Source organism: Amblyomma mixtum, chromosome 1, assembly GCF_055824585.1.
Source record: "Amblyomma mixtum isolate Tamu chromosome 1, ASM5582458v1, whole genome shotgun sequence".
NCBI classification, from domain to species: domain Eukaryota; kingdom Metazoa; phylum Arthropoda; class Arachnida; order Ixodida; family Ixodidae; genus Amblyomma; species Amblyomma mixtum.
In genome coordinates, this window is record NC_143012.1 from 48170721 (window position 1) to 48183113 (window position 12393).

The 12393-nt window shown below is 51.0% G+C and overlaps 1 protein-coding gene across 1 annotated transcript in view; it reads right to left on the reverse strand.

Annotated features, from left to right (window-relative positions):
- The window catches only part of LOC149366264 (uncharacterized), a 99170-nt gene that overhangs the window by 3827 nt on the left and 82950 nt on the right, over nucleotides 1–12393 (reverse strand). Inside the window, exons 3-8 of the mRNA XM_089570005.1 lie at nucleotides 11832–11988; nucleotides 9471–9693; nucleotides 6964–7018; nucleotides 5284–5399; nucleotides 4137–4782; nucleotides 2002–2227 (exon numbers count right to left, since the gene is read on the reverse strand). Coding sequence (XP_089426131.1) covers nucleotides 2002–2227; nucleotides 4137–4782; nucleotides 5284–5399; nucleotides 6964–7018; nucleotides 9471–9693; nucleotides 11832–11988 — 1423 coding nt within the window. The remainder of the gene's footprint in view (nucleotides 1–2001; nucleotides 2228–4136; nucleotides 4783–5283; nucleotides 5400–6963; nucleotides 7019–9470; nucleotides 9694–11831; nucleotides 11989–12393) is intronic.

The following is a 12393-nucleotide window of genomic DNA, read 5'->3' on the forward strand; positions in this document are numbered from 1 at the left end:
CGAAAAGTTTACAGTTCCTGCTCTTCCTTCGCTACTTATGAATGTTTGTGTAACAGCCAAATTGGGGCAATATTTCGTCAATAAAAAATAGCAGCATGGTTTTTTTCACTCTTTCTTGCTTTTGAATATCACATAAAACCGTGCTTTATATTCCTGCGCGCCTCATCCGCTCGATTAAAGTTTTTGTGCACAAAGAGCCACGAACTTTTTCTCTGTTTGTAGAGGACTTTCTAGAAAAACTTAGGAAACGAGTTTTTTCTTTGTTTCTATAACTGATATGGCATCGTCTTGCCCATATCCATGAACTCGCCATTAACACTAACCACCACCATGTGTGTCTTTGTGTAGTTGAAAAGTTATTAGTCAGTTTTAGTTAAGGAGCTAACTAACCAGTGTGTTTTTTAAGTACTTCATGTGAAAAGATTTTCTTTCTATTTCAAGCACACTATTTTTAGCACGTACCTTTATGTGATCCCTGAGTGCCCAGGTTAAATGCTTCTAGCAATTACTTCTATTTGCGTTATCTATCTTCTCACATGTGTGCCCCTTAGCGGTTCTCGTACATTCACATTCCACACTGCTATATGATCGCCTCACAAGTTCGCCTCACGAGGTCAGAGGCAAGCAAACATACTCAGCCGGCATAATTTTGGCACTGATTTAGTAGCGGTAGGTACAGTCTTTGCCAAAAGTAACCAGGCTGCACAGTTTGCTTCTCAGTCATATATTCAAGATATTATGCCAGACCTCAAGCTATGAATCTCTGTATGGTAAGGTGAACCCATGTCCTCAAAGAACTTTTTGATCTTAAGGGAAGCCGTGAGGGCTCTACATCACGAATGCGAAGCAACCATGCAGCCTGATTACACTTCACAAAGACTGTACAGTCGGGGAAAGAAGTCTCTGGACCACGTGCTCCTCAAACGAAGCCGATAGATGTGCCATTAGCCGGCGATTGGAGACCACACTTGTGCATGTGAAAGTCAAAAATTTGTTCTTCATCGCCACAAGTGTTGTCTCGAGCCTTCAATTGATAGCAGAGCTACCGGCTTCGTTTGAGGAGCACGTGGTCCAGAGACTTTTCTCCCTGACTGTACGTGTGGCTTAACGTGCTGCATCGACACATGGGGGCTGTGAGGGACGCCGTAGTGGATGGCTGCGGATTGTTTGAGAAATCCACGGATACTTTAAGGTGCATATAAACTGCACAACGCATACGATGTTTCTGTTCGTAGTTGCATCGCGTCCAGACAGGGATTCTTTGCCGGAACCTGGGCATCAACAGGCGAACGCCAAAGCCACTCAGCCAACGCTTCTTCGGCTAAAACTCTGAACATGAAATGATTAAAAAAAAATTGCTGAGGCTCCGCTTGGCTAAGCCTGGGGAATGCGAAGCATATTAGTGGCTAGGCTTGGTAATACATGGCTTTCCTTGGTTGAATACTTGGTAATTTTAATACAACCACTAGAAGCCTTCGTCGTGGGGGAAGACAACGGCATGGCTACAGCGGAACGCCGACTAACCCCGAGACGCGCGTTGGGTGAGCGCCTGGATTGCCACGGAAGCCGCGTCTGCCTGCCCGGTGGAGCGAGCGTTTCACCTACACCGAGTGTGAAGGCGGGTTCGAAATGCGCGGGAATGCGCGGGTGTGACGGCTAGGGGTCCCACGGCAACGGCGCGAGGTGGAGGCCGGCTCTGTCATCCGATGTCACGTGGTGTGACGTCACGGTGTCACGTGGCGTGACGGCTAGGGGTCCCACGGCGACGGCGCGAGGTGGAGGCCGGCTCTCTCATCCGATGTCACGTGGTGTGACGTCACGGTGTCACGTGCGGGACCCACGGCGACGGCGTGAGTGGTAGCTCTAGCAATATGCTTCGCATAAAACAACAGTAAGCTGACCTCTACCAAGGGAGTGTGCTAGAGGCCAGCTTAGTCCCACAGAGACGCATTCGTGCTCGCAGTTCAAGTGCTGGCGGGAAACTCCCATCGCGGCACTCACACGGGTACGCAGGCGGCTGCTGACACTCTTGCTTCGCACGCAGGTACATCGAGGGTGAAGATGACGCGACGAAGCGTTGCGTTTCCAGCTCCTGGTCCCCCAGAGGCTGCTGCAGCGGCGGCTCCACGTGATCCAGCTGCCTTTCCGGACTGCCAAGGAATACTGGCAATGAAGACAACGAGTGGTTGGACGCTGACTGCTGGCTGCAGGGCCTTGTCTCCGAACCCTGCGCATAAGGAACAAGTGGAGCTACGGTACAGGTTCCCACAGTTAGAGCGTAGGTCCGCCATATTGCTCTCCGAAGCATCCAAATGATCAGAAGCCTCAACTTCTGAATGCAGCTGGCGGACTTCGTCCAGTGATTGGAGCGAGTACAGGCTCCACCCGCGTCAGTCCCTGAGCTGAACTTGCGTTATCTTAAACAGGTTATTGTTTCACTACATGACACAGGTTGCTAGCAATGCGTCAGCTACAAAAAGGCTTATCTCTATGAGTTCGGAACAGAATATTGGCCATGCGGACGGGTGGCGCCATCTGTTGTACACGCCAGATATCACAATCACAAACGTTTTCAAGAATTGGCCAGCACTTGTGAGAAAACTGCGCGTGATTGATCAGATATTTCAGTGAATATGTGCAGTCGTACAAAATAAAATGCCGCAACACACGAGAACAGTAGCTGCACGAGTGGGCTGTCAGCAACGACCTAGTGCTAAGCGATGCAAAGGAAGTTGGTTTCTCCGCAATGCATGCATGGTTTTCAATCACGTGATCGTGTTTAGCCAATAGAGGTGCAAGCGGCGCAGGGAAAAGAAACGCGCAACTCTAGGAACCTATACATAAACTATTGCAAGAAGGGACACTCAGCGTCCCCTGCTCGTATATCTACAAAACTTCTCCGCTACAGCGAAAAGTTCCTCAGAAGTGTAGACTACCATGCTACGCGGACAAATAGAGTATACCAGTTTGTCCGCTTGGAAACGTTTTCATGTATGGATGCAATACAGTTGTAACTCCGCGTGTACTACAAACTTGTGTTATACAGAGAGCTTCACCTAAGACTTCACGCATTTTTTGAAAAAATAGGCGTTTGGAGTTAGCAGAACGCATTTTTCGGCATAACGTCGGTGGTATAGTACGTCAGAATACAGGTAACATCTGCTAACACCAGGCAGGTTAACTAATGTTCAATAGTTATCTTTTGACAATTACTTTTACGCTGATTATGTATGAAAGACGTGTCTGCCGTAGGTCGGCAAGAATCGAACCAATAGCTACATCTCAGCTTGTATGCACAGGTGAGAGCGACCGAGGAGGGTGCGAGCATGAAAATGTCGCCGGGAAGGGCTCGGCAATTTCACCACGTGACTGTGGGTCCTCTTCTGCGTTTAGAGGTGTATTATTTGGCTCAGGTTTTGATTGCAACAGAGTGCAGTGATTGAGAGAGTTTGTGTGTTCTGCTCGGAAGGTGATTCAGAGTCCCTTTAAGCTTCGCATTAGGGGTACGACGCGACAGCGTTAAAGGCTCTGTGAAAAGACCCGCTGGCTTTTTTTTCTTATCTCCTAGCAATGGTTCATTCTGTTCATTGTTTTTTACTTTAATTTCTGTTTTGCTTTATTTTTAAAATTATTCATTTTCCAAAGGACACACAAGGCCTCCCTTGAACGAAGTCCGGCGAACGGTCCTGTGTGATTGAGCGGTAGCGTCCCCTGCTCACGAACCAAGCGGGCAGCTGTTCGAGTCTCGGCTCCACCATTTTACCTTTCAGTGCAATTGCTATTGTTCCTTCAGATCCACTACCTAATGGTGGAGGGATCACGCCACGGCCCAGCAGACCAATGAGGAATTGCGTAGCGGCGTCATCACTGTTGTTCTTTGTGATCGTTGAGGGGTGTTCTAATGGCCCGCGCAAAGAAACGTCACTACCCTCTCGCCCAATCACCATTTTTCAGTTACAACGCCAAGAAATACAAACACGCCGGCTTCTCCGCTGATCGGCGCCCTTTACGCTGTCGCGTTTAGCCGCCTCTTCCATCGGTGTACAACTGAAACTGTCCTCCCAGCCTGCCTCATCCCGTAATTGCACAGTTCGCAATGTCATCTGCCCACCTGACTAGATGTGCAGATTACGTACTTGAGCACCAAAATGGCCCGACTGGGAGCCAACTGAAACCTCGTCGATGCCGTTGCACCAGGCGGGCAGGTTCCAGGGAGGCGAACCCCAGCAGGATTCGCCGCTGTATGACTGCGGAGTCGACGGAGGTGGAGGAGTCGAGTTCGGCCACGCGACAGGCTGCTGCTCCTGCTGCTGCTCCTGTTGCTGCTGCTGTTCCTGTTGCTGCTGCTGCTGCTGTTCCTGCTTCGGCTGCTTCGCCTCCTTCGACTGCTGCGGCACTGGCTGCTGCTTTGGCTCCTTCAGCTGCTTCGGCTCCGGCTGCGCCTGCTGCGGCCCAACCGTTTCTGGTGAGAGCAACACTGTGTACGGTGTGCGCATGTGCTGCTGAGCAGGAGGAGATCGCTCGGGCGTCAGCAGGCCAAGCTTCAGGTCCAGGTGCTGCGACCACACAGACGTCATCGGTTGCTGGGGCTCCCCGAAGCCGACCGGCGGCTCCTGGGGGAGTGGCGATGGCGCAAAGGGAGGGGAGTTAAGCGGCTCCAGCAGAGGAGCAAGCGACGGGTCGAAGACGCCCTCCGGGACCGGTCTGGACTGCGGTTCCTCCGGCATGTCCCAATCACGCGGCCTGTGCACCGGATAGAGTAGAAGTGGAAAGTTGTGAGGGCTGTTCAGACAGTTTTGTCCATCGCGAATCCCGGCGTTTGAACCGCCTTACTAGACTCGTCGCCCTTGTTAAACCCGCCAACATTTTAGGAATACGTTAGTCAACATCGCAGAATGGTACAATAATTTTCACTTGCTTTACTGCCCAGTTTCTTGTTTTCTGCTCAATATGCCGCTCTCCTGTGCAATTCCACTAGTACCTCGAGGTTACTAACAAATGAACAAAAAAACACTGGTGTTTGTATAAGTCTGGCGAACGGCACACCGAAAGTCGAGCATGCCTTTGCACGTCGTCACACTTCTCCCCCTCACAACGAGTGCTAGCGCAACAAGCCATACACGGGCCAGCCAACCGGAATCGCCCGGCCTGGTGTCGTATCCTCCTTCCAGCCAATCAGCGGGGCGAAATTTAGCTTACGCCGTAACACTGTCCGCACGACGAGGCCTCTAATGCTATCGCATTCCGCCAACCAACAGCTCACCACTGCGCAAGCGCACTTGCCTTTCGCTGTAGTTGACTCGCCAGAAGTTGCTCTTGGTACGGGCGCCGGCCTGGTCTGCCGCTGGTGGGTACACCTTGACGAACCATCTTTGGAAAAGTGCGTGGCGTATGGAGCTCTGCGACAGTGGACACAGGAGCGCATTTCAAACAGGCGGCCGCGCCGTTCTTACATGTGCAGATATGTCCACACACTTGTCTATGGAGCAATGGAGCGGTGCGGTGTGTTTGCGACATTCGTCGCCGCCTGCCGGGCTGGATGCGGGTTTTTGAGAAACACGACAAGTAAGCCGTGATTCATGCGAACGTTCATGCCCGATATGGTGATGCTTCCAGCCTTACCCCGCTCTCAGGTACCGCCAATGCGCACCGGTGCGGCGTTCGAGCGCTAATTGACAGGTTAGTGGGGACGCCTCTACTATCTTCATCGTGGTTAGCGGGAACACGGTAGCACGCAGCCTCGCTTACTACCAGTGTATAACAGCGGCGCCGCGAGGAACCAGTGCATATGTGCTCAGTGCATGTCAGGCGCGCGCTGCGCACATACGCTGGTTCCTGGCGGTCCAGTTATAATGCGCTAGAGGCACGCGAAGCCATGTGCTCTCATGTTGCCGCTAATCGTGATGAAGATGGCATAAGCATTATGAAACACAGCCGTTCAGTCAGCGTGCAATGAATGGTTTGGTTTGGACCTATGGGGTTTAACATCCCAATGCGATTCGGGCTATGAGGGATGCCGTAGTGCAGGGCTGTAGAAAGTTCGTCCACCTGGGGATCTTTAGCGTGCACTTACATCGCACTGATCACGGGCCTCTAGAATTTCCGAATTGAAACCGGCCCGTATCTATAGATTGCAGCCTTCTAATGAAAAGCTGGCGCCTTTTGCTGGAAACGGATCCTTTATAAGCCAGAAAAGATGAAAAATTAAATACAAATGTCGCTGACAGGCCATTTTCAAACGGAAACTATGACAACGTCACCCCTTTTATTTTCCATGCCTCTCTAGCCTTTGCTACGCAGTCATGCACATCTAGCAGGCAATATTGAAGTTGAGTTCATAACTGACGATAACATTGTGAACAATTTTAGAAGACTAGTGGGAAAAATTTCCTTTTTTACAACCACTTTTCTCAACGAAAACTGCGTCTTTTGCTGCCCAGCAAAGTTCAGTATGCTCACGAAGAGGAGTGCAATCGATTGTTACAGAGAGTCGAAAATCCGTGTAGAACTCTCTTCAGGTTGAATGCCTAAGGGTACAGGTATGTTTTGGTCATCGAGTCCACATTTTCTTTGTATTTCTTACCGCTGTTGCCTATGCACAAACCACGCGTTAAACGTTTTGCTTACCCACCTACAAGGCACTGTTCTTCCCGGTATACCTAAGATTTTATGGTATATCGATCATCCGAAATTAGTTTACTCAAGTTTCATATTCGAATTTCGATGTCCTAGTTTGTGCACATCTCTGTAATCACTGCCCCCCCCCCCACACACACACACCCACACTGCAGTTCTTGTTTATTGATCCAGTTCTTATCTTCTAAGGACAGTGATCGCTTTCCGCCGTCTCAACTCAAACATTCTGACGCACGGCATGGTCACTAAACGCCAACTGAACGTCCTCGGGACGTCCACGGGATATGTCAGTAAAGATCTTGAACTCCGTCTTGGAGCTTCGCTCACCTTCCAGGACGTCACCTGACTGGCGCTCATGAATTTGAAGTAGGGATACCTGTTCCTGCAAAGCGGAGGAGCAGCAAAGCGGGAGAATTATGGCAATGCGACACACGGGAAGATTACATGAGGACTGATGTCTCCCAGCGCCAATACACGCGCTGGTATACACTGTAGCTTCATGTTTTATTTTTCTACCAAAAGCGACACACGCTGTCTACGCCGCCCCCCATCGCGTTAGTTGCGGAGATGGTCTGATCGCCTTTAAATCATTCTCATCCGTGGATTCCTCGTTTGGAAGTTCTTTGATATTTAACCTCATAGACCAAGCCTTGTGATATTTACTTTTAGTTTACCATGATTTATTTCGTGGCAAGTGCGGTTTGAGCCGATATCGCGTAACATGAAAGATGGGTCACAGCTGGGGTCCCACTGCAGCCAAATCCGCATTTGGGGATTGAACCAAGCAGCGTGAACCTAAGTGGACGAGTTTCCATTGACTGCAGTTCGGGAATAGGGGCTCGAGATCATGCGTTCTCCCAGTGTTCCAGCTGTGTGAGAGCCGTAGACCCTAGAAAACAGTTGAGCCCTCGCCGGAACCGAGATTCGAACCCTGTACAGCCGGCGCCTGAGGTTTATCTGCGGTCAAGCGATCAGCACTCGCTGCAAACTGCGTCGCAGAATACAACGAGTAAGACCTCAAGCGCTAACTGCAGCGAACTGGGTTTTGCCTTTCCTTCAAATGTTTCACGCCGCTTCTATAGAAGAGACTTGGGTGTTATAAGGCGGTAGGTTTAACATTGTCAAGCATGCAAAACTCATCTGCATATACGCGCAGGCGCACTAACCCTAAATGGGGTCTTAGACAAGAACAAAGCATGTTTCGGTGTCCTCGTTTACTTGAATTGCTTTTTCACAGTCCTCTTACGTGCGTGGAAAGAAGACTGACGGAGCACCTGGAATTCCGAACCCAATCGCCTTCTTGAGTTCGTGCTTCACGCTGCATGGTTACAGATCAAAGACGCGTTATAAAAGGACAGCTAAGACAAATGATTCGTGTTGGCTTAGCTCGCCTGTGCCAGGATATACGTAGCGAAAGCGAGCGCAACGACGAGGCAAGCGGTGTGACGTCATGCCAAACGGCGGCGGCGGCTCCGCGGCGAGGCGTCATGCCAGATGTGACTTAATTGCAGATGGCGCGGCGAGCGCGCGGCGTCCGCCACCTGCAGCGGTTGCTAGGCAACCGCTCAAGGTCGGTCTCTGTGCCTCCGCGGAGCACCGCCACAGCAAAATCGCAAGTTCGTGGCTAATGTAGCTTTCGCTAAAAAGGTTGGACAGACAGCACACCGCTCCTCGTTTCCAATGACGGGCTAAGGCTAGGCACAGTCGCCATCAGCCTTATGTAGCGCAGCAGCCACTGCTCCTTGCGTAAAGCTATTGTGCCCGCCTTACTTGTAGGGCACAACTTCGCGCTTTTTTCCTCACGAACCTCGCACATGCAGGAAGGTGTCTGCTTGCAGGGTAGTTGCGCCCTACGGAAGGGCGACTCAGACTGAACAGCCTAAAGAATTTTAAAGCACCAGTATAATTGTTCACATAACAGCGTGTACTGACGGCATGAGAAAACAAGCAGTGAAACTGAATGGCATCTGTTTTAGTTTTTACTCTGCCATTTAACGAGCGCTGGTTTTGTCTTACCTTCATGCCCTTTCCTCTACACAATAAATTTCGTCGGGCAGTTCACTGTTCACAGTTAAACATGTTTACGGTTTATAAGGGTTTAGCGTGCCAAAGCTACTCAGGCTATGAGGGACACAGTAGTGAAGGGCGCAGGAAATTTCCGCCACCTGGGGTTCTTTACGTACGCTGATATCACACAGCACAAGGGGCCTCTAGAATTGCACCTCCATCGAAATTCGACCACCACGGCCGAAACTGATTCTTAGTTAAACAACTTCAGCACACGCAGCATTGATTTGTGCCTCAAGGTCTTGAATGGCGGGTTCTTAAGAAAGCTCATTGACGACGGATCCTGAAGGCTGTTTCTTTTTAGTTTCACTATGAGGAAGGCGACTGTACCATTCCAGTGGAAGCAGCGGTCAAAAGCGTCCTGTGCAGGCCACAGGCTCACGACAGTGAACAGGACGGTTGCTATGGCAGCGCCCTAAGCCGCGGTGTACACCTACCACAAAGTGAACCCCCGGTATCCACCTACCTTAAAGTGAACAAGGGAAGAAAAAGCCTCGGAGTGCTTGCCAACATTTCTTCGTCTGGGGAAGACAAGTCCTCCTATCGAAACGATGGCAACCACCCCAAGGATTTCACCTCTTCTGTTCACTTTGTGATTACCGAGAACCATCTGCCCAGCCTCTCTCGATCATGGACTGGTACACACCTGGCAATCGAACCGGCTTTTACTGACTCACAAATGTCGTTACAGCAGCCGCTGCTCGCACTCAAGCCACATGTCTCCACAACCCCATCCCCTTCCCAAAGAAAGAGAGCGAAGGACTCACTGGAGGGCCTTGTACACATGTTGTACACGGAGCGCCCTTTGCGGACTCTCGTGGATGACCTGTGCCACCAGCTGAACCAGTTTTCCCGGAGGCCTGCGAACCTCGGTGCCAGCCGGGAGCAGCTCGGCCAGGGGACCCGGAGGGAGTTTGGGCACCGTGCACTTGTCTTCGGGGCTCGCCATGTTGCGGGAGCTTCTGGAACGCTTGCCGGGCGCTGAAGAAGCTGCCCGACCACGCCAGGTGATGCCACGGTTAGAGTTCACTTCGAGGCTTAGCGGAAGTGTTTCCTTACACGCGAATGCAGCCAAGAATTGCGCGTTGAGCTCCTTCCGTCAACCAAGACAGCCCTCCTTAGTTTGTCAGTCTGCCCAATTCCGTGGCCGGACTTAAGTGGGGCGGAGGGCGCCCATCACAAATTCGGCCCTGGCTACACAAGGAGAGACGTGACACATTGCGGTCATTGAAATGCCATGCAAAGGGTACGCTCTGAACAGTAAGGAGTTGAAAGGGGGTAAGCTGTCCTTCACCGAACTACCTTTTATAAAAGAGTGCCCGCTTGTAGACAGCTTACCATCGTTTACTCTCCCATAGGTGTATTCGTGTTTAAAGTCTATGCGCCATTTCCAGAAACGCCACAACTTTCTAAAGCAACGAGAGTACCATGCAAGAATTAATGTACAGCAACAGCCGCGTAAACTTGTAACCAGTCAGCTCGTAATACACGATCTAAAGTTCGAAATAGAAAGTTTAGGTTGTAATTTTCATCTCCGTTATTAGGTAATAGGCGCAGAGCTCGGTCTGAAGAGCTCATGATACCCAAAGCCGTTATTTGCTTGACAATCTTGACATCGCGGCCCTAATTTCCTAGCTCTACATTCGCTAAAGCAGACAAGTTCTCGTTCTTTCGACCCACAGTAACAAAGTGTAATGAGATACCTGAAGCACTTCCCCGTGAGGTCTAACCAGATCGCACTCTTATTGCCTTTCAGAGCGTAAGCTCTACATCACGACCAAAGCTGCTAAAGCCATTTCGCCGCTGAAGCCTTCACGTTGAATAAATAAACAGTGAAAATAAATTTTGCCGCGACTGGGATTCGAACAAGCGCGGCGCGGACAAAACAGCTTTGCAGCTCACTCTGCGAGAGCACGGTGCTATCACCGCTCTTTTTTGTTGCGCAAGCAATACAACTCGAGCTCGGCTCGTCGCGTATGCTCGTGGCGGTGCGACTACCAAACGACCTTGAGTTGTTCTTGCCTAGCAACCGCTTCAGCTGGGCTCCAACAGATGCGTGAGAGGTTGCCCGGGAAGAGCAACATGGGTCGCAATATCCTGACGGGTGGCTGGGATAGAAAGCGCCCTTGCCAGTGCAGTGGCGCATCACTTAACCGCTGTGTCACTGCGCTGGTAGTGGTATGTGAGGACTCGCCGCCATCTATGAATCTTACGTGGGAATTACCAATTCAGCATACATGGGCATTAACCCACTAAAGATATCATGCCACCCCCCTAAGGCGGAGTTTGAGTGCTCCCTCCAATTTTGGCAGCGTTGGCTGCGGTGATGAACTTGCCCGCGCGTGAATCCAGACGATCTGAGCACCAGATTTTAGGTTGCGTGGCTACCACGGTGAGGCGAATGGCGCTGAACATTCCACAAATACCGCTATTAGCTGTGAACGTTGGGCACACAGCACAGATCTTCAGTTGTCCGTCATAACCAGTCGAAGGGAGCGGAGAAACTATTGCACAGGCCTTTGTAGCGCCTTTGAAACAGTATGTGCTATCACTATCGCCGTACTCGCGCAGAATGTGGCCTACAGATCGCGCCAGTTGTTGTTGACGACTACACTTTCAAAAGTATAGGGTCGGTCAAAAGTTTCAGACCACAGGGTATGCTTTTGAGCCCGTTGGCGGGACGTTTACGTCACCGTCGAAGTCCCATGGAGCAGGATAAGCATTACTCTCGTCTCACAGAACATTGTTAGAGTAATAGTCGTGTTAAGGGCTCCACTATGCCGCTTGAAGACAGGCCCTGTTGCCAGCAGAAAGCATCCAAGTCATGCGGCAAAGCCGCAGAGCGAGACGAGCTTTCCGAAGGCTCTCACTTGGTATATTTATACAAATCAGCAGCGTCCACGGTAAACTATGCGCGATTGAGACAGCGGATGGTAATCGCTCGATGCTTTCCCCGTCCGAGTTGCGCGGTATCGCATCTCCTGCAGACATGAAGTACTGCTTTGTCGCATGACTTCAACGCTTTCTGCTGCAACTTGGCAGGCCTACGCCAAACTCTAGGTACTTATAATACAGCAACTCTAATGACCACGAAAGCTGCGCTCTAAAGTGTTGCATGTCTCCCTCACCGCGGCGTCGCTTCCCGGCGTCCGAGTCGCCGTGAGCCCTGGAAGTGCAGCTGGGCAGGGACGACTCCCTGTCCCTGGGCGAGATTACTGTAGAGAGGTCTGGCAGGATATTGTCCACATAGTGTTGGGCCAGCTCGTCCATCACCTCCTCGTTGAACTGCACGTAGGACACAGGCGAGGATGAGACACTAAGACTATAGGTTCTGACGTGCAGCCCAGGTTACTTACACGCAACCATGAACAATAATTCTATCGTCACAACAGGCCGAGACGGGAAGGGCTCGGCCAAGAGGCTTAGGCTGGCGGAGGATTTCGTGAACGAGGCAGAAGCACAACCAGCGCTGCATCGGTGGTGGACGGCGTTAGTTTCAAACCAACACCCGTTGATTCTAGGAACGGCACACCGTACCCACCTGCTCCCATAATAAGCCCGCCGGAGAGGAGAAGAGTGGGCGTGAGCGATTTCAGACCTTTGCTGCGATATGAGGTGTGAATTTTTTTTCCCGCCTTCTCGAGGAATCGTCTGCCTGGAATTCCGCCGTAGCTTCAGGTTGTAGTTAAG